The 23,040-nt window shown below is 32.8% G+C and overlaps 1 protein-coding gene across 6 annotated transcripts in view; it reads left to right on the top strand.

Annotated features, from left to right (window-relative positions):
• The window catches only part of SEMA3A (semaphorin 3A), a 691,723-nt gene extending 671,067 nt beyond the window's left edge, over positions 1 to 20,656 (top strand). For all 6 annotated transcript variants that reach the window (XM_054692483.1, XM_054692485.1, XM_054692484.1 and 3 more), the window contains 2 exons: positions 12,280 to 12,422; positions 13,856 to 20,656. In XM_054692483.1, the coding sequence (XP_054548458.1) occupies positions 12,280 to 12,422; positions 13,856 to 14,311 (599 nt within the window). In that variant the 3' untranslated portion in view covers positions 14,312 to 20,656. The remainder of the gene's footprint in view (positions 1 to 12,279; positions 12,423 to 13,855) is intronic.
• The last annotated feature ends 2,384 nt before the right edge of the window (positions 20,657 to 23,040 follow it).

Raw genomic sequence — 23,040 nt, forward strand, 5'->3', positions numbered from 1 at the left:
GGCGATGCATGTGATGGGGGATAATACAGGTTTGTAGCTGTGAACCCATACATATACAGTGCTGTAAACCAACACTACCTCAATAAACATAATTTAAAAATGAAAAAAAAATAATGAAAGTATAAAATGTAAACATTTTACATGCAATTGAACATACTTTGCTATTAACTTTTGGGTGCCTTTAACATTAATCTTTAAGAATAACATCTAAAGTTTTTATCAGTTAATTTGAATTTGATCTAGTTATTTTGTGTGTAGAATATTGATATTTCATAAATGTAAAAAAGGAAACATTGTACAAATATCACCCAGGAAGACTTCCAAAGCCTAGTTGTATTTTTGAAAGTCAGATCCCCTTCTGTGTAACCTACCTGTGCTGGTATCTGATTCTTGAAGGCTCACAGGGTGCTTTGGGGGGATGCTACTACCAGAAGACAGCCAAAATTTGGGCTTATGTTTTGGATTCATTTTGCTTGCAAAATTTTCTCTCAAAGACTTTCCTATTGTTATTTTTCTCATTAAAAGAAAATATACCACAAAATTATCTGATATTAATACGATAATATCACTTGTTATCAGATACAGTGCATTAGTGACATACCCTCCTTAATTTTTTAACGGCATATTTCAGAGATTTGACCTAAAAGGCATGTATTGCTTATTGTGAAAATTATTTGTCATCTGTTGTTATTATCAACACAATCATATTCAGAAATAGGAAGTCAAGAAAGCATCACTATCAACTGATTGGCTAATAAATAATTGTTGTAAAACAGTATGTATATGATACTATGTTTCATTTTGAAGATTGTTAGAGAATTTCTCTCTATATATAATTTCACTGATACCTACATTTGTTGTATAGATACAGGCCCTTCATAGATAGACCCAATTAGAATTTCAAGATGATATACATGCTGGAATTATGAGTATACATATATAATACAAGGAAATGCTGACCAACTGCATATTTTTTTAAAGTAAGATGGTGAATAAATGAATAAATGTTGTTGCCTATTAAATGAATGGCCTTTGCAGAGTGCTTCAGATTTTGAAAATGCATTTTAATAATGTTAAAAGAAAGTTTGTAAAAATTGGGAATATAGAATTGCTCAGCAATAGGAAGTAAAATGAATGTGAATCCATTTTTCTCCTCTAATTTTTTTATTGCTTTAGATACTATAGAGAGGAAAGAAAACTCTTGAGACTCACTGTTACTGAATCTGTGTGTGTGTGTGTGTGCGTGTGTGTATAAACAACTCAGAGTGGATACTTGTGGTATATGGGAGAAAATGGTACAATAGTGTAAAAAGTTCTGGAGCAATTACTTGTTTGAAGTCTTTTATTGCTTGTCTGCATTTATTACAAATTGGACAAATACAGAAAATATACACCTTGAATACAGCAAATTGTGAATGTTTGGAAACTAAGTCAGTTATTCTCAGATGGTCAGGCGAGCCTTACCACTAGGTATCAGGAAATTATCTTGGAATAAGTGATGTCGATATTTGAAAGTAAAAATGGGCAAAAGTCCAGAGCCCAGCCCTGCTAAATCACATATGTTGTCTTGCTAATGTCACGTCTCACATCAAATAAAATATATGTGCTCATATGGAAACATATAAAGATATGAAATGTTTTCACGGAAAGCTGCTAAGCAACTCATAGCCAAATTATACACTTCAGGATGATCAGTTCCAGCTGTAATGGTAAACATAGTCTGTAACACTCTATATTTTACATATCCTGAGGTTTTAATAGAAAGACTGTATAAAATAACTGAGAATTAAGGTGGAAAATGTTCCACTCTCGATAAAACCGTTAGCACTCACTCCATGCCCTGCTCCCTCCGGTGTAAAGGCAGCGCTAATGGTGAACTGGCCCAGGCGAAACAGAAACATCCAGTTCCACTTCCCCTTGACCCAACATGCTTTCGTCCCTCAGTGGTGGCCCTTCACCTAAGGAACATTTAGTATAAAACCCTAAATACAGATGTGCTGGCAGATCCACTTGTCTCCCCACTCACACCTCATATAGTATGCAAAGGAAAAAAACCTCAGGTTGTTTCCAATATGTTCCTTTCCCTAAAATAAGTGTGGTGCACAAAATTGGAATTTGTCTGGCTGCATTCAAGTGACTGCATCAGTTTCTCTTAAAACTAACTCCCATTCCCCTCTCTTTTCTAAGCAAAATGAGTTATGATCTGCATGTCCAGAGGGGAAACTCTATACCATAAGTTGCAGCATTTTGCAAACCATAACATCATCTTAGATATTTGAATCTTTGAGATATTTTAGGTTTTAACTTGCAATTTAATGCAATCATTGAATTCATTTGTTACTAGTTCTCTTGTCTGTTCTACACCAATGCATTTCATTTCAGCATCCCACAGATAAACATCCAGTCTTCTTAATAAACTCCACAACTAGCAATTTATGTTTTGACTGGTATCAAAATCATTCCAAAATTTAATTAAATATCTTTTTTTTAGATTTATTTTATTTATACAGAGCCAGGGTACAGTCCAGATCCATGGGAGAGTGAGAGGATTCACCAGAGACAGAGTGGGGAACAGAACAGGCAGACTGATGAAATATACTGCTGAGGCAAGACAGGAGAGGTCTGCTTGCTATGTGGGTTGCTCCGAGGCTGGCGGGATTGAACCGGCACTGCAGAGGCTGCGGACAGCTTCACAGCACTGCGCTCAACCGCCTGTACCACCAGGGAGGCCCTTCATTAAATATTTTAAGCAGTATCATCTTTATAGTCTAAAGAGATGAACATTTAGTATTTTGTTGCTATACTAACCTGGTCTGTGCTTCAGTTTCTTTTATACATATAGAAAATCTAACCATGAATCTGAGCACTTAGCCCCAAGGAAAAAAACCTCAATACTTAATTAATAAGCATGATGTCAACCATAAAAAATCTCTAATAAATGACCAAATTTTATCAAATCTGAAGAAAGATTCACCATTATTTACTGCTAAGAAAGAAAAACTGCCTAAAATGGGCAAAGAGATGGTCTCAGCATCAAACTAATACTCTGTGTGTTTCAGTATTTTTTTAAAGATTTATTTATTTATACATACAAGAGCTGGGGCACAGGCCAGAGATGTGGGGGTGAGAGGATTCACTAGAGACAGAGTGAAGAACAAAACAGAAAGACTGACCAAAACATACTACTGAGGGCACCAGCAGGTGAGAAAGAAGAAGTCTGCTGTAGCTCCCTGGCTGCGATCGAACTCATGCTGCAGTGGCTGCGGATTGCTTCATAAGGCGGTGCTTAACCCCTTGTGCCACCAGGGAGGCCCTGTATGTTTCAGTATTAGTGCAAAGGAGAAATAAATTCTCAAGTAGAAGATAGAAAGGAAATTTCCGTGTTTCAACCCTAATTTGAATGATGGAAAGGAGTTAACAGCACTCTTTGAACCATAAAGTGAGCACATGAAAATTTACTTTCTGAATTCACACCAGCATGGTGGACCAAAAGCTCAGACAGAGACTTTCATTTAAGGAGTATCAGGTTAGTGGGGTATCCCTTAACTGTCAGAAGAGCAAATTATTTATGAAAGAAGGCAACTTCAACTCAGGGCAAGAGCAATTATAAAATATGCCAATATCAGATATGTTAAAATGTAGAGAAAACGCATCCAAGGATTTATTATTACAATATTTTTGTCTAAAATTTTTATAAACCCTTATGCAAGTATTTTCACTGGAGAACATCATCACAATGTTATCTTAGGCAAATAATCTAATTATTTGGATTAGATGTATTCAAATATGTATCCACATCCTGAATAAGAAAAGATTTCATGCATTCAGTGCTTTTATTGATTCTCATTATTTTTAAATATGTCAATGGAGATCAATGAAATTGCAGGTTTAAACACCTAAAATTTAAGTGTTAGAAAATTTTTAAGCATAGTGTACTTTTTTTTTAATTCTAAGACTTACAAGGAACACAAATCATTAAAATATAAGATAGTATTTTTATTATTGTTTATGGGAGGTTTCTGCTTCAACAAATGGTTGTTTTCCAACTCATTATATTTCATGGGAATTATTAAACTAAACATTAAATTTAATGTTTTCTGATTTTTAAATAAAAAATTTTATGGTAATTTTATTCTGTCATGTGGATTAGATATACCTCCTATGGTAACTCATTTGCTATGATATCATGAAAATAATCAGATATTCAATATAGACTAAATACTTATGAGTAAGTACCTTAAGTTGGTATTGCTTCTTGAGTAATTGATTTTTCTCCAGTCCTATTTCAGGAAGTGTTGAAGCCTCTGACATCTCAGGATGTTAAATACATTGTAAAATATTAATAGACAATTACCTCATAGTTAAATTCATGAGGTATCAATTTTATCATTATATTTAAATTAATATATCCCTTTAAAAAAAGATACTAGTGATTATCCTTTATAATAATTAGCCATGAACAATAAAATTAAAATACCCTGGCCCTCTCTGCTTAGTTATGCATCTGCCTATCTGTATTTTCAACACATATCTACAAGTAACTAAGCATTCAAGGATAATTGGAAACTACCTGAATTGCAAAAACCTAATGCTATATTCTGGTTGATTATTATTTCCCATCACCCATGACAGAGCTCTCTGTTTATGACATAGAACAAAATAATTTAAAATTTACATTTTTTAAATGCAGGTTGATGAACTATAAGTTCACATTTTTTCTCAGGTTCATTAATGAGTCTATTTTTAACTGACAAATGGATGTATTAAGCTTGTGGTCTTCAATACAAACTTACGCTACATTTCTAGGTACAGGCATGAAAACTCACATTTAACAAATACTTATGAAAAACTATATAAACCTCACACAAAACAATGGAGAAACAATGAACAGTATCCTGATAAATAGATAAACATGTACCCTGTTACATAGTTTAGTAGATAGTATAGAATTTGCTTCAAGTACTTAATATATGAGATTATTAATTCAGTTTTTGTCATCTTAATAGTCAGGTCAAAAAACAGACATGAATGTTAAGGATAAATGAAATTTTTTATCTTCAGGGTTTTTTTTATTTTTAACTATTTTATGTCTTCCCAAGAGATATTGACTCATACATGATTAGCCTTTTCAATTACTTCTACTTAAAGAGCTATTATACATCCTTAAATTAAAATTAGAGTCTTTCTATTAATAAAGAGCCTGTTGTATTTTTAGAGAAAATTCTATCTGTCCAGTAAGGAAAAATTTAAGTAATGATATTAATAGTTAAGAAATGCTAATCTAGTTTTCTATGTCAGCAAGAGTTGATAGGCAACATTTCCTTGTCTCCTTCTGATATAGAATGTATCACCATAAACAGGGGAACAGTACCAAAGCACAGTGATATAACCTTCAGTGCATGACCCAGGGGCACTCAGGTCATCCTCTAAAAAGGGATCCAGCCATCTATGCATGTGAAGACAAAGGAAGCAGGACTCTTAGTGTGAAAGATCTTTAACAGAGTAAGTGTGCCTAGCAAGGGAAGAGAAGAGAGGATATTCCTAATAAAAGTTTTCCAATAAAATTTCCAAAATTACCCATCCTCTCATGGGCATATGCCAAGCCAACTGGGTTGGCCTGAAGTGGGGTTGCTGAGGCCCGAAAGCTTGCATAAGTCTGAGATACCTTTTATTGGGGAACACCATGAAAAGGGTCAGGCAGGTCTGAGACAAAAGGAGTGAAATGAAAGTATAGCTCAAGATAATGGCCACTGATATCCCTGCCAAGGAGAGCCTTCCCACCTCGCTTTCATCCATGTGTCTCCACATGTCTTCTCCATGCATCTCCTTCCAAGTCTCCCCAAGTTCCCAGGTACAAGTCAAAGCCAGAGAAAATGAGATCCCTCACAACCCACTTACCTTCCATACTCTATAGCTTCACCTGGCCTCATAGCTCAGCATCCAGTTCCCTGTAGTTTTCTGCTCATTAAGTCTGACTCATGATACACTAGGACCCGTAATCCACAGTGCTGCATTTAAGTCAGGGTGGGGAAAATAGTGCCAGTTCCTTTAGCTTCAGTGCTCTTCCCCCTTTCATGGAGATGCATTCTATATGACATAAAACTCAAAGTATTATTGAAAATAAAATTTACAATATAGAATATTAAAATACAATGTGATGAAAACTGGATTTGGATTTCGGTTTAAATAGCTCAACAACTCATTGTATTTGCTAATTATTTAAAATAATTTGCAAGCTGTAATCCCACCCCGATTATTTTACTTTTATATTCATTACTTATGAAATTCAACTTTTTAACAAACTAAATGTGGAGAACATAAAAATGATAAACATAATTTTTTCAAAAGATAGAAAAAAATTGGTAGCACAGATCAAATATTTGAGTAAATATGTGGTTCACTACCTTTGCCATCTCTGTCTTTTCCACGTGACATCGGATTTCCTGAGTCTTCCGTTATTAACATTTCAATTTAGGGAGACATTTATGGGGTTAAAATGGACAATTAAATAAATGGAAAGCTGAAATGGGATGCCTTCTGTTTCTGCTATATTGGAAGAGAATCAAATACTAAATAAGCCCTTTAGCAACATGATATTTCTAGCCAAATGATGGATATCATGACTTTTTGTTGTTACAAAAGGAAGCAATTTATTTAACTTCTTTCTTTCCTCCCATTCTTTCTGGTTTATTAGCCTCATTTCATTTCCATAAATTATCCCACTAAAAGAGGAAATGATTAATTGAAGATTGCTTCCTTAAAAACATTATTTCTTGTCATTAACAGCTGCAACATATTGTAACATTGTGTTATTCAAACACAGTGTGATGCTTTTAAAATAATTTTATACCCTCAAATTTATTTTAAACCCACACGTCGATATTCAATTGATTTTTCACAAGGGTGCCAGGCTAGTCAATGAGGTAAGAATAGTCTCATCAACAAATGATGCTGAAAGAGTTGAATTTCCACATGCAAAAGAATAAAATAGACCCCTAACTCCCACCGTGTGCAAAAACTAATTTAAAATGTATCATTAACCTAATTATAAGAACTAAAACCATATAATTCTTAGAGGAAAACATACAGACACATTTTTATGGCCTTGGATTTAACAATGAATTCTTAAATATGATCCCAAATGCATACGCTATTAAAAAAACAGATCTCTATCAAAATTAGGAAATTTCTGTGCATTGCAAGACCCTATGGGAGAATATATTTGCAAATCATATATTCCATAGTTTTATATTCATAGTATATAAACCCTTGCTGCAACTCAATAACATGAACACTATAAGTCTTGGAGAGTGGGTGGTATTCATTCATACAATTTGCAGAATGAAGCAAATATGAGCAAAATACAGGGGTACAAAAAAAGGATGTACTGAATGGAAGCGAGTATATTAATTCAGCTAATCCCCCATAAACCCCCATTATGGGGATTGAAGTCAAGAAGGAAAAATTGCTGTGTGTTCTCATTACTGATATTATTTTGTTTGATAAACAAGTCAAATAGAATTCCAACACATTTTTATAAATTTGAGAAAAACTGTAAAGCTCTAGTCACAGTATCAGTCATTTCAAACAGAAGCCGATATAATGACAAATGTAATATAACTAAGTTTTACTAAGAAAGACAAATCATTAGATTTGATATGCAATATATTTTATTTGGAGCAAGATTAAGAACAAAATGTACACTATTTTCCTCCCAGGTTTGTATTTAAACAGGAATGAAAATAAAATCAAACATAGTATTTTTAAAAATTAAATAAAACATTTTTTTATGTTTGTGGTCCTCAGTTATTTTGCTTTAACTATTCAGATAGTCCAATCAATGAGACTATTACGCAGATTTTACAGCTATACCTTTCTTTCTTACTGGTAGTTTTCATGACAAATGCTTGTATTCAAAACAGTTGCTTTTTAAGGACAAAGTGTATTCTAGAATGTGTTAAAACTAGATTTCTTTCTTCCTGCAAATCTACAAGATTTTTCATTTGATGAACGTCCTTTACAGATGTTTCTCAAATCTCTTTCTCTTCTTATGATCCCGTTTTTGGAAGTCTTTATTTTGGTGTATACATGATTAGTCATTTTCTTTTTCCACCATATCTCAGATCAATTTTTGTAACATTATAAAAATCTTAAATTTAGATTTAATGAGTAACTTTCTGTTATAATCACAGATGTAAACCCTATGAGCTTTTTAATTGATTAAGTTGTAATCATTTATTTTATGTAATTATCATAGTTCTATCTTGAGGGTGCCAAAGTTACACGAGATTCCAGCTTTTAAATACAATGTAATGGAGCAGATTTTATTCATTTTACAAGTGTAATCTAGGAATGATATCATGTAGGCAAAGCAGAGTTCTGACTGGGAACAAACCAAGGCAGGGAAGAAGAAAATTTTTACAAAATTATAACAGTAAGACATAAATTTGTCCAATCTTGTTAACCAATTTACAGGAGATGATATGATAGACTGATGAGACAAAAGAAAAATCAATTGTTCAAGTGAATCTAAATAATCCCTAAAAGCTAAGACAAGCAAGAAACCTCTCCCAATATTTGGCCATAAAAAAAAAAAAACAGTATAATGCAGTGAAAATCGTACTAAATAATATTGTGACATAAAAACATTGAGCAAATCCGTAGAGCATTGCTTGTCAGCTCCTTCAACACAGGTCAGAGGGACCCCACAAAACACAATTCACTATGTTAATCTCATGGGATTAACACAACAGATTTCATGAAAAGTGCTCTCAGATCAATTAGTTTAATCCAGAGGGAAGCTTTAAATTATAGTTATTCGGAATGCAAAATTACATAGTCTTCAGAAAATCTTTAATCACAATGTTCTCACAGTTAAACCTTTGATTTATATTGGGTAATATGAGCTCAATAATATGTAAGTATAGCTTTACTCTGTTGCTATGTCAATGCAGGGATTGGTTAAATAGTCAATATGACCATATGTTTGACATCTGAAGAAAACAATTGAGACACTAGGGCCAAAAGACAAGAAGAGAAATATTGTTCCTGTTTGTTTTGTTTCAAAAGCAGTCAGCAAGAGGGAGAAAGACTCAGAGATTAGGATGGGAAGAAGAGAAAGGGGATGAAAATGAGAGACAAACACATTGCTGTGGGACTGCTAATGAAATCTCTACTGCCTTCTTTATTGGGCAAAATTTACTCAAACAGTTGTGGTAGGAAGGTCAGCAAAATAAATAGATATGTTAGTGCCTTCTAATTATTATTACTGAAATTTGTATTGGTATCTGTTTATAAGACGTCAGCTATGGGGAAATTAACAGGAAAATGTGTTTACACATTATTTATCCGAATGAACAAATATATAGGTCCTTGGCTGAGGCCACTTATAATGAAAGCTCCAGTCTTGCTGGTAATAGAAACAACTATATTTGAGTGAAAATTTAGTACCTGCAGTTATAAAATGATAGCAGGACCTATCAAAGCATAACATAAAATCTCAAAACAAAGAAGACAATAGTACTTCTGCATATTGGCTTACAAACTCTTAAAGGATTTTAAGAGTTCAATATTTTAAAGCAATAGCTTAGGGACTCCCTGGTGACTCAAAGGGTTAAGCACCACATTATGAAGCAGTCCACAGCCTCTGCAGCAGGAGTTCGATCCCCGGCCAACCAGAGAGAAACCCACATGGCAAGGCAGACCTTTCCTGTCTCGCCCACTGCTCCCCTCAGCAGTGTGTTTCAGTCAGCCTGCCTGTTCTGCTCCCCTCTCTGTCTCTGGTGAATCCTCTCACTGTTCCCCCCATCTCTGGCCTGTACTCCAGCTCTTGTATGCATAAATAAATAAATCTTTAAAAAATAAAAATAAAAAAATAAAAGCAATAGCTTATACCTTGATTTTCATAGTCACTGAGACAGATCAGTTATTATCATAAATATCTGCCTGAGAAAAGTAGGCCTAGACTGGTGCTGAGCCAGAAATTACTGAGGATCACTATGTTTTTTTATTTATAAATGTAGTGGATAATTTTCTGTTATACTCTCTTTTATCATATCATTCATTAGTATATAAGGATTGAATGAATAGTCTCTCCCTAAAAGTGAAAGGATTTCTATTTTTAGTTAAAAATTTTATAACTCATTTTATTTAATTGGAGGGGGTAACAACACTTACATGAGATCCACCCTCTTAACAATTTATAAGTGCACAATACAGTATTTACAGTATTTACAGTAGTTTCAATGTTTTACAGCAGATCTCTGCATAACTGAAACATTATTCTGTTGATTTACAATTCTCCACTTCTCTCTCCTCTAGCCCCTGGCAGTCACCATTCTATGTTCTGATTCTAAAAGTTTGATTATTATAGAGACCTCAAATAAGCAGGTTCATACCATAGTTATTCTTCTGGACTGACTTGTTTCACTTTTAGCATGTCCTCAAGTTTCATTCTTGTTGCTTATTTTGGATTTTATTTTTTAAGGCTTAAGTAATACTCCGAGTAAAAGAATTTCTAAATTATGACAGATTAAACTTCACAGCAATTGTCAGAAAATACAAATTCAGTGTAAACTGTACTTACGCTGTAGCAAACTTGCTAGTTACTTCTGGTAGCTCCTGAATCACAGATTTCCCAGCCTCTTTGGGGCACAGAGATTGAATTCATCTCTAGCCAGGAAAGCAGATGTGTTTCCAACTAGTATAGTATACAGCATGTAAGGTATCTATTCAATGCAAAGATACATTAATAATTTCAGAGAAAAAAGAACATTACCCCATTTAATGTAGACATCGAGACACAAAGATATAAATTTCTAATATAAAAAAAAATGTGGCTTGGAATCAGTTAATTTTTGTTTGTTTACACCTCAGGCACTTCTTATGGTCTTTTTTCCCTATTTCAGTGGGCCTTATCTTTTATGTGAAAGAATAGATACTTCTCAATATCAGAAGAGTTTAGTTTCAACACCTATGGCAACAGAGGCAACACCTATGGCAACACCTAAGCCACTGAGGTTGACATCTCTGGAGATAACAAAAGCAGGCAGAAAGTCAGTCACGGGCTGGGTGAGAATAAGAGATGAGGGACTGGAGCTGGGTATGGGAACTGTATAGAAGCTGAATTTCAGAAAGGTTTAACCCTAGTAAGCACAAATCAGATTGTCTATGACAGAAAAAAGTATTCACTCGATTATAACAAGAGTAAAACTGTCAGAGCAATGCCAAAAAAAAGGGAAGAAACGTTTTTTAAATTAAAAGTCTAGCTGAATTTTGAAGTACAAAGAAGAAAATTTCATCTGTCTGCACTGTCAGCCCTGTATGCATGTGAAAATATATTTATTATTTTCTAAATTAATTTAATGAGTTCCAGATTGTACAGGATGTCATAATGGAAACAGGATTATACAAACTAATAAGGAGTTTTTCTCTAAATGAGTTTTACCTAGACTCCCTGTGTCGTGCTTTTGATCTTAACTGTGTTTCATTTACCACACTGATGGAGGTTACAAGAAGGGTAAAATAATAGAAACTTAATCAGGAAACAGATTTTCTTATTGCTGCATTTTATTATATACTCTTGCTATATTCTGTAGCTTAATTCTTGAAAATAATAAAAGATGTGTCATTTGAAAATAAGAACAATTGAAACCACATTGCAGAGTCTTCTTCTGAGCCATCCCAAACATTTCACACCCATTGATCTGCAAAACAAACCTGTGGATTATTTGGGGAGTATAAACTTCCTGAACTCTACCTTCTGTAAAATAATTGAATAAATATTGTTGCTTGATGAATTTAATTTTGAAGATAAAAACAAACACAAAGAGGCAAAATAACTTCTCAGAAATACATTTTTGTTTCTGAAAGTTCAGTAAAATAAATTTCCTGCTAGAGTATAGTACAATATGAACTGACCCCCTTAGTCAGAACATGGCATTTTACAGTAAAAATAGTTTCGGGGAGAGTATTATCATGGCCTATAAAGATGTATAATTCTCTTGCACACATGACTGATTTTGTTAATATAATGCTATTTTCTGGTAGACAAATCTCTGCATGTGCTTTATATAACCCATACCAAAATAATTAATCTATTTAGGTTAGCATTTGGTCTCTGAAACTTTACATCCTTGACTTTTCTGCCATCCTCAATCAATTTGGAAAAGACATCTAACTTGGCAACAAATTTATCTCCCGAATTTCCAAATAAATACTTGGGAAAGTTGAGTCTGCTCCCCTAACATTTTCTCATTTCATTTCCTCATCACTGGCCAGATAATCACCATGGCCACAGCCTTGAAGAAAGAATCATCTATGGAGTAGAAAACAGCAGCACGTTCCTGGAATGCAGCCCAAAGTCACAGCGAGCCCTGGTCTACTGGCAATTCCAGAGGCGAAATGAAGAGCGAAAAGAGGAGGTATCAGAGTGAAATTGACGGGATCATTTCTAACATACTAATAAGTGATTCCAGCATGGTTGACTTAAGGGGGAAGAAAGTACCATACATAAATCTTTATCTTTTTCTAAACCCATCAATAGTTCATTCATTAAACAAGTATTCATTGAAGGTTGCTTACATGACAGGCTTTGAACTACTAGAATTTGGAGACACAAAAGTGAACTGGTAAGAGATTTGTTCCAGCAGCCACTCAGGAACGTATTTTAGAGTTGTTTTTTGTTTGTTTTTTTTCCCCTGTAGTTATCTACAAAGAATTATGTTATCTACACTTGTGTACAAAAGAAAAGCTAATCAAATTCTTCTACTAATTTTAACTTCTGTACAATTAATTCTGCTATCCAAATGTGTTTTTCTTTCTCCATTAATTTATTCTTCAAATAGGGAGGGGAGGTTTGGGGAAGGAAGTCAAAGATTTTTGATGAAGGAGCTGAAGTCTCTGTGTGACTCTGATATGAACTTCGTGCTTGTAGCATCAGACAGATTTTCATTCTCAATGAATCTATTCTTCTGTAAAATTTTTTAAAAATGTACACAGAAATCTCAGCAAGTATCGGAGCCTTTAAAACTTTTTAAGATCGTTAAATGTAGATCACTTACATAAGCACCTATATAATCACAGACTATGTAGGTGATTTAAAAACTGTATTATTATATGCAGACCATTTTATCAACAAAATCTGAATATAAAGGTTAAAATTTTCCCATGATCTATTTTGACATTTGAAACAGTCTTTATATGTCTTACCACATTATACAAGTGTCAAGGTTGATTTTATATATTATCAGCTAAGGCTTTCTGAGATCTCTGTTGTAAAGTATATTCAAAAGAACTGAGATTAGTTATATTCTAGAGCATATCTTCATATATGTGTTATATAAATCTACAAAATTGAATAAATATCTATGAAGCATGTAATCCATGATTTTGTTTGATGATATTTTCATTTTCTTTTTTCAAATCTTATTACATTTCTACTGTTGCATTTCTAAGTTCATTCTTATGATGCATTGTTTCCTAATATCATGGTTCTGTATTTCCAATTCCAATATTTCATGTTACCTTTTGCCTTTATTTATATATCTTCTTTCAAAATTATAAAATAAAGTATTTTTCCTTTCTTCCCATTACCCTGAAGATTTTAAAATTATTGTAATGAGACAGTCTATTAAAATATTAGACAACTGATATTTTGCAATGCATCTTAAAAACCATTAACTGGGATTATAACTTGTTTCCCTGGTAGAAAATAGTATCATTTCTCTTAAACTAAACATCTTATTAACTGTTAAAATGTGCCTCCACGTATAATCTAAATTTTTCTGAGATGGAGTTCAGAACTTATCTATTTTTTAAATATGTATATTTTTACTACCTTATTTTCTTCTGCTAGATCAGAGTGGATGATCATATCATCAGGACAGAACAAGGCCTCCTACTGCGCAGTCTCCAGCGCAAGGATTCAGGTAATTACCTCTGTCATGCTGTGGAGCACGGATTCATGCAAACGCTTCTTAAAGTGACCCTGGAAGTCATTGACACAGAGCATTTGGAAGAACTTCTTCATAAAGATGATGATGGAGATGGCTCGAAGACCAAAGAAATATCCAACAGCATGACCCCTAGCCAGAAGGTCTGGTACAGAGACTTCATGCAGCTCATCAACCACCCCAACTTGAACACAATGGATGAGTTCTGTGAACAAGTTTGGAAAAGGGACCGAAAACAACGTCGGCAAAGACCAGGACACACCCAAGGGAACAGTAACAAATGGAAGCATTTACAGGAAAACAAGAAAGGTAGAAACAGGAGGACCCATGAATTTGAGAGGGCACCCAGGAGTGTCTGAGCTGCATTACCTCTAGAAACCTCAAACAAGAGGAAACTTGCCTAGACAATAACTGGAAAAAAATGCAATATACATGAACCTTTTTCATGGCATTATGTGGATGTTTACAATGGTGGGAAATGCAACTGAGTTCCGCCAATTATAAATTAAGTCCATGAGTAACTAATCTAACAGGCTTTCTTCCTAATACCAACACCTAAAAGAGGTCAGGTGAACACAAGCGTTCACTTTAGCAGACTTAATGTTTCCTATAAGATTTCATTGTATAGGTTTCACTTTCTTCTTTGCCTGAGAAATAAAAATGTCACTTGCCATATCACCACCTAAAGAAGAAAACCGCATCAGCAAAGCCATTTTATTGAACTAAAAGTTTAAAATAAAACTGCATGGATTTACTAAGCTGATGGTTATTCCAAAATGTGGTTGGATTCAAGGATACGTTTTTGTCTACCAGCACTCGTGTTTATATGTACTGGAGGAGTAAAATGAGTAAAATGATACTGAATGAAATGGTCTGTGGAAATATAAAAAACATAAACCATCCATCATCCAGAAAAAAAAAATGGAATACACTGATCTACTACTGATGTCTTCTTTCAGCTTTGATCTAAAGATGTATTTTATTAAAACTATAATTTAAGTGTACCATGACAAATATGCAGTAAAAAATTAGCTCTTTTCTAAGCTAGAGTAGGCTTTTGTCTTACAATTATTGTGCTATCTAGTTTTTGTTTTAAAATTCCAACTGTGTGCTGCTTTTTTTTCAACATTTTCTTTTCAGTTCTGCAGGAAGGGTAGCCAATATTGTCCTAGAAACACACATACATTATTAACAGTTAATTCCTTAAACCTGGATATAAATTAAGCTTCATTTCTCTGAGGAATTCAAACAAGTAGCAATTCCCTTTAAGTATTATATAAATTAATTTTAATCTGCATAATGTTTTTAGAAAAACAGAGCATTTAACCAGAATAAAAAGGGAAGAAACAAATCAATTTGTTAAATGTATTTTATTGTACCTAATGGGTCATTGAAGTGAAAAAGAACTGCATATTCCATGAATACAATAAGCATTGTTTTAATAGTGTCGATAGAAAATGTCTCTTTATTCTGTCCTTCTTTAATCCCTGCATATTTAAGGCATAAAACTCTTCATGATTCCATTAGAAATACTTGTTTCACCTTTTTTTGAAAAGAGAAAGAACAGTAATAATTCTAACAACTTAAAAGCAAATTTGCCAACTCTGTTTACATATGTATTAGCTGCCACTTACCTTGTTTAAGACAGTTATCTCTCTTATTAAAGAACATATGGTTCCTTTTATGTCAATAGGAGTGATTTTTATACAACTGTTTTCCAGGACATAACCCACATTTAACACTTGCAAAATTTTGTCTTCTGCACAATTTTTCAAATATTATAAAATATTCACTTAAGACTTGCCTCCTTCTCTGTCCTAAGATGATTCTTTGAGAATCATTGACTCCAAGATGTATAAGATCTTCACCAGTTTCTTTCGCGCTGAAATCACCTTTCCAAGAACCCCTTCCTAGGTCCTTCATCATGCACAAAAAAATGCAAAGAGACGTTTTACTGGTAATTAATGAAGCAACATTGAAATTCTAACTCTAGCTGTCTTGGAATTCTAATTAACTCGGTATTAATTTCTCACCTCAGAGTAGAGTGAAGTTTTAAAATAACTCTCTATCAGTTGAATTATTTCACAGATGGAAACCCATGTTTCAGTTTTAATGATTACTTTGAATATACAATTTGTTGACACTCATTTCAAATGAAAACCTAAAAATATTCTACACTCAATTTTAGGCGCCATTGATTAGTATGGTGTTACTTTTGAAAGCACATTCTCATTTAGAAGCTGAGATGTTAGATTATTTTAAGGACACACTCCTGTGGAGGAAAAAAATGTCTAAAATATAAATTCAAGAACAGTGTGCTCCAAAAATAAGTCCATTTTTTATTTTCATAGAATATATTAACTCTACTAAAATTCATTGCTGCATTTCATTCTCAGTTTGCCGCTGAAACAAACTTACTTGCAATAACAGAAGTATGCTATTTCTTATCAGTCCTCAAAAATAAAGGATTTAAAAGGATAGATATTATAACTACAAGTATACCTTCCAATATATGTATGCATTTTGTTTAGCAATATGAACTAACAATAGAAAGTCTAGACTTTAATTAAAATAAATAAACACAAACAAATCCACTGGCATGTCTTCATAAATCATCACATCTACATTTTCAAAGAAAATTATAGGTACAACTTTTGGATAGATAATTTCTATTCACATATAATCTCCTGCCACTGTGTATTGAGAGGGGGCAGTTTACACAAAAAATAACATCCCATTTAATTTAATTATAATAGACTTTGGCATATGCATGTATCATCAAAGTTGAAACTTTGTTAAGAGACTGGGTGTGATGTTAAGCAAATTATGGTGGTCATCTTAAAGTAGGAAAAAGGTACATCACAACAGAGAAATTATGGCCTACTTGAAATCAAATGTAAGACATAAATGCATGTAAATGCACACTTAATGCTACTTTTATGTATTATTTAGTGATTTTCAATGGTATGTGTTTAATATTTTTGCTACCTACACATTAGGCAAAGAGATGTAAATACTTTTGAAAAGAAGAGGAAGAACAGTGTAAAATGCAACTTTTTTATGGGTACTCCATTTCAATGTGCTCAACATCATCCTAAAATGCAAGATTTTTCCACACAGGTGACGAAGTGGTATATGTGCTATTTCAGGGTAGAAAGTGTGCACCCATTTGATAAGCATGTTTTTTGCCAGATAGTAAAAATGTTCCATATCTGTATCTATCATTGCATTTCAGATGGGAACTAGAAAACTGGAGAGAAAAAATGTAATGGAATTGCTGCTGTAAATTATTCATTTTAGCATGTATTCAGTTGCTAAATACACATTTCTTCAAAATATTTGAATTCAGATGTCTTTACTATTCCTTGTAGGATATGATTTCAGGGGACATAATTATAGAAGATGTTAAGACCCACAATCATATTTCTTCATTTTAGTTTTCTGTAAACTAGGTACTGTATTTATGGTGGTGATTTGAATTTTTATGCCCATTAAGTGAAATACTACTATTTTTATGTCATACCTAAAAAGGAAATGTGGGGGTGAAATTCTATAGTGTGTTTTATCATCATCAGTTTGATTTCATCATGATATCTAAAGATGCCTGATGATTGTTACTGAGATTATCCTAAAGATCATCAGCAAGCATTTTATTAATATGGAGTTATTAGTATAATATTTTTAAATTTTGGTTTTATTAATTCATTATCTAAACACAACTTGCATTCACTTTAATGGAAATTTATCAGTTTCATGGTTTCCAAGACACATTTCACAACTAGGATTCGATGTGATCTTACTGTATAACACCATTGAGATATAAATTGGCCTAATGCCAGACAAACATGCTTTTTAGTTTAGCTTTGTAATAATTATTTGAATCAATGCTAATGTTTGCAAAATATGTTTCATAAAGAAGAAAATATTTTAAATTTACTTTTATAAACATCCTTACATCCTTGTTTAAAACAATATAAGATTTCACAATATAGATTTCTCTGCTCAGGTGTGGTCACCATAGTTTTCCCAGCCCCAAAGTGCCCACAGCCTTCACCACTCCTCCCCCTGTTCTCTACTCCCCTCTGAAAATGTTATTTTTATAAGCCTGAAAAATCCTATTTGTTTATTTGATTTCCAACATCTTCTCTGTCTTAATTTACTTAATTTACTTTCTCTGTGTTAATTTACTTTGTTTAAATTAATCTATTAAGACGACCTCTAAAAGAAAGAGAGAATGAAGTAGCAGAAATGGTGTCTCACATAGTATGGCAACTTTCAGAATGATCATGACCAAAGCAAAAGGCTTGTTTACATTTTAAATGTGCAGGCACACCCAGAGGCAGAGTTAACAAATAGAATCAAACAAAGCAAAAGAATGAGTTTGAAAATAAATTGTACTTCTACATACATTACCCTGTACAATCAGATTTCTACCTGTTAAATTCTACTTACAGATCTTTCTTATATACAGTAAGCAGGCACTGGGTAGATGATGTGGCTACTGACATGAGTGAGACATAATGCTGGACATCAAGGAACTCACAGTGAAATAAAGGAAACAGAAACGAACACTATTTACCATCATCTTACTGGGCAAGCCCCTCCTGATCTTTCCATACCTAGATTAACCTAACCACCTCTCTATGCTAAAACTGTGCCTTGTATATACTTTTTTATTGCCACACTTTATCACCAAAGTATAATTTCTTTGTCCCCTTCTCCCTTTCTAGACTGTAAGCTCCATGAGGGCAGGTTTTGTATCTAATTTATTTCTACCCCCCCCAACCCCCCCAACCCAGTGCCTAGTATGATGTCTAGCCCAGAGAAGGAGCTCAATAAATCATTGTTGGAAAGAACCAGGTTAAAATGTGATAAGTGCCAAATGCAAGCTCACAAAAAAAAGTATTATATGATCACACAAGAGGGAGGATTTAATTTAAGGAGAGAGAGCATGGAAAGATTCAGGATATAAATGACATGCAAGCTGTGAATTGAAATATAAGTCAGATGAAGTAACAGATGAAGTAAAAGAAGGGCAATCTAGGCAGGGGGCTGGAGAGGTGGGAAAAATGCTTTTATTGTGGGAACAAGTGTTCCAAATGGAGAGATCACAGGGTTCAGAAAAGTAAAATGTCCCCCAACTGAGGCCAAATTGTACATTTGGTTTTTCTTGACTTTTGATGTATTGCCCTCTATTTGTACCCCACATTTTCATCATCGGCACATGGTGTGCCACACATTTCTTCCTTCCACCTCTTCACCCCTTTTGCTATCCCTCGCAACCTTAACATCTTCATGTTGATCTTTTTTCTCTTTATTTATTTATATATATATTTGATCTTTTTTCTCTTTAATCAGCTGTGGTCTCAGAACTAGTTACACAACCATTATCAAACTAATTTTCGTATCAAAATCTCCTCTCTAGTTCAACCTACCATGTGCCAGGTGGAATGTGAGATTCGGCAGATGAATTACTGGGAGCAGAGAGCTTCATCAGGCTGACCCTTCTGTGCTCTAACCCAGGTCAAATCAAGTTTCTCTTATATTTCACCTACCTACAGCATTAGCTCACTCATTTAGTATTAGACTGCTGGGTCACAGCTTCCAACATTGCCTTGCTAATTAGCAACATGATTGATTCTTAAACATTCACTGAAGTATTCAAACATTAAACCCTGTGTTTGATTTTCAGTGGGTAAACTAGGTGGAGTTCTTTGTAGCTAAGTAATGATGCAGGTGAGGTTAGCACACATAATGAATAAGCAAAGATGCCTTTGTTTGTTAAACAAACAAAAAAGAGAAAATGTAAAAATGAGAAGGCTTAGCTGCATCTTGAATCTGTCAACCTCATACCACCATTATGCTAAACTGTCATTTTTTTTTCTCATATAACAAAAGAATGTATTTTATTTCTCTTAATCTAGACATTATATTTATAGGCACATTGTTTATTCACTATCTAAGCAAAAGTTTTCATAAATATGCTCAAGTCATCACAATTTGGGTAATTTTGAAGTCTCAAATTTCACCCTTTCTTTGTAAATCTCACTGAAGCATTAGGCCTCAAGTAAGTGCATTTTAAAAAAATCCATGTCATTTTTGCAGCTCACATCTTAAATGTTTTGATTATTTTGTAGATAACTAATTCCACAGAGACCAAACCATTTTTTGACAAGTTTTGTGTCTAAAATTAAACAGAATTTCTACTTTATGGTTTTTTCACACTGAGTTATTTTGTTAGTGCTGAAGTTTCCATCTCAATTTAGCCCTACTGAGCAAAACCATTTTTTTTTAATTGAGCTAACATTGGTTTACAATGTTGTACATGATTTAGAAGTATAGGGCTTTTTTAAAAATACCTCAATTTTTAAGAGGTTTTTATCCTTGAATTTCAAAAACAATTTTATTAGTCTTCAAATATTTTTTATTTCTTTATGCAATGTTTTAGTGCCACTATTAAATGCATTTTGTGCAATGCTGATGAATGTCAACAATTAATATTGGTCTCTATGTACCGTTCAATAAATTGCACTTGAATTTAGATACCTACTAAAAAGGTATTTCTGTCTTTCAAATGTGTGCAGTTTCAAAAACATTGCTCATTTTCTTCTTTGCATTACTTTTGAACCTAATAATATGTTAAAAATTATTATGTTGTATTTGGTTCAGGAAGCTACTAAATTAATACCTTGTGAATTATACAGCAGAAATAAAATCTGGTATCCATATGAAAAAGTGTACTATTGAAAAATATATTGAATTCTTATAATTATTAAATATATGCATAGAAAGTATAGGTAAATAATCATCCTAAGATAATTATATTTTTACCAAAATTAGAGTCTAGTCGTTAACTTTAGAAACATTCTATTATTAAGGTTACTTATTTAACTTAATTCCTCTTTAATTTAAAAAACAAGCAAAGGTAATTATCCTATAGTAGATCATAAAATCCTAAATATTCAATAAGTGATATTAGCTGCAATAGTGACTGGAATATAATTTGCAGCTGTTACCATTCTGATGTATTTCTAATATCCAATTTGCCATTACACCATATTTATTAAAATTGTTAAAACCATTTCATCAGATAGCTCTATAAAAATTAAGGAGCAACATTTTTAACTTATTTAAAGGAAATTTTGATACATATTTATAAAATTACCTAATTGATAGTAGTGCATTTTAAACCTAAGCAAAACTCTTCATATAACATTATAATATTAAATGAAATCAATATTATCAGAAATGTAGAAATTTTAATGAAACCTGTACTGAAATTACTGTTTGGTGATAGTAATACTGCATTTTTTTATGTCACTCTGTAATGTTCAAGTAACTTTATGATCTCATTTGCTATATACTATATGAAGTAAAACAATTTTATTATCCCAACTTTGAAGAAAAGTAATAAGTTGACTTGTCTGAGATGAAACTTTAGCAAATTTTACACCCCAGATCACAATCTTGTTCTTTGATCCTATTACAAAAGAATCTTTTAATTACTACATTGAATCATATAATGAAAATGAGTTACCTATTAAATTTTTAATAAATTTTACTACTGCATGAACATTATTTTAGTTTAGGTAATCTAAAAATAATGTACCTTCATGGAAACAAATTATTGACTTGGGTACTTAGTAACATAAGACTTTAATTAATATAGAAGATGAATGAGCCAATGAAAATTGGTGAAGTGTTCAGTTATAAAACACTTGGATCTATGTCTATATTTCACTTTCTCTAACAGAAACATCAAAGAAAAAATTATTAGTTTCTTCGTTTATGTTTCTTAAACAATTATATGAGGCAAAAAAAAGTAACTGATGCAAAGTGAGTTTTTTTCACGTATTTTTATATGACCAAAATAAAAAAAAAATCTTAATATGTATTTGTAAATTCCTTTATAAGTGAAAACAATTTATGAGAAAACACTTTAATTCTTTCACCACAATCTGAAATGATTAGTTTTGAGAGAAACAGTATCTGTATACTATAGTTTAGCAAATGGAAGACAACTCCAAAAACTTCAAAAATTGTTAGTATTTTAATTAAAATATATGTAGAACAGCTGTTGTTCTTTGTTGAATTTCTATGTCCTACGTCATAACAAATGTTAATACTTCATGTCAATAAATGCTAGAGGAAATCCTAAGTAGATCCGCATTCTTAGCACTAATATTATAGCCATCCGAATATATATATTCAATTCAAATTTATATGGCTTTTGAAATAATGTTTTTACTTAGTCTATATATGGATGATCTAATTTAAAAACATTACATGAAAGAAGTATAATGGAAAAGTTCATAAATTCTCAATTGTGTGGGTAAAATTTTGTTGAAACCTTCCATTCTTTAGTCTGCCATTTGGTTGTAAAGTTTCCCCAATCTCACCCATTAGGAAAACAGTTATTGGTCTGTTGACTATTCCAGTGGAAATAAACCGTAGGAGTCACAACATGCTTTGGAAGATATATATCAAGATCTGGTTAATGTTCAATTAAAAATGGTATCCCAGAACGTCAGGTTTGTTCTTAGTTTTCTCTGAGGTACCTGAAACCATTTTGAAAATTATTTCAAAATCAAATTCAGTATTAAACATCAATTATGATTGTCAATTGCATTGAATGTCTTCTTCATCTCCAGTTGCCTAATCTATCACTTCCCCTACACCACATGGTATTATTCAGCTGTGTGACACTTGATTAAAGTATGTTTTAAAAGCTGGGTCAACATATAAATGTTCTTTAAAAAGCTCATTATTATTATAAATGTATGTTCTCTTCAAGGATAGTCTTCGGTGAGGAAAATCATTATTACTGCCCCATATCACCACATTAAAACTCTGCTGAAATCATAACTTAAAAAAGAAGCTCCTGTATTTTGAGGGTTTTGCCATCTTCTCATTATTCTGTTATTAATCTTTTTTAAATTACTCACTAATTTCCACAATTCTCTTCCACTTTCTTCATATCTTTGTTTCCAGGTTGCAATCCATCTTGCAAAATCCAATATCCTCACAAATGACCCATCAAACACCTTGATTCCACAGTTTATTGAGCTATTAACCACTGCACCTTTAG

This window comes from Talpa occidentalis, unplaced genomic scaffold (genome assembly GCF_014898055.3).
Source record: "Talpa occidentalis isolate TD23 unplaced genomic scaffold, MPIMG_talOcc4v2.1, whole genome shotgun sequence".
NCBI classification, from domain to species: domain Eukaryota; kingdom Metazoa; phylum Chordata; class Mammalia; order Eulipotyphla; family Talpidae; genus Talpa; species Talpa occidentalis.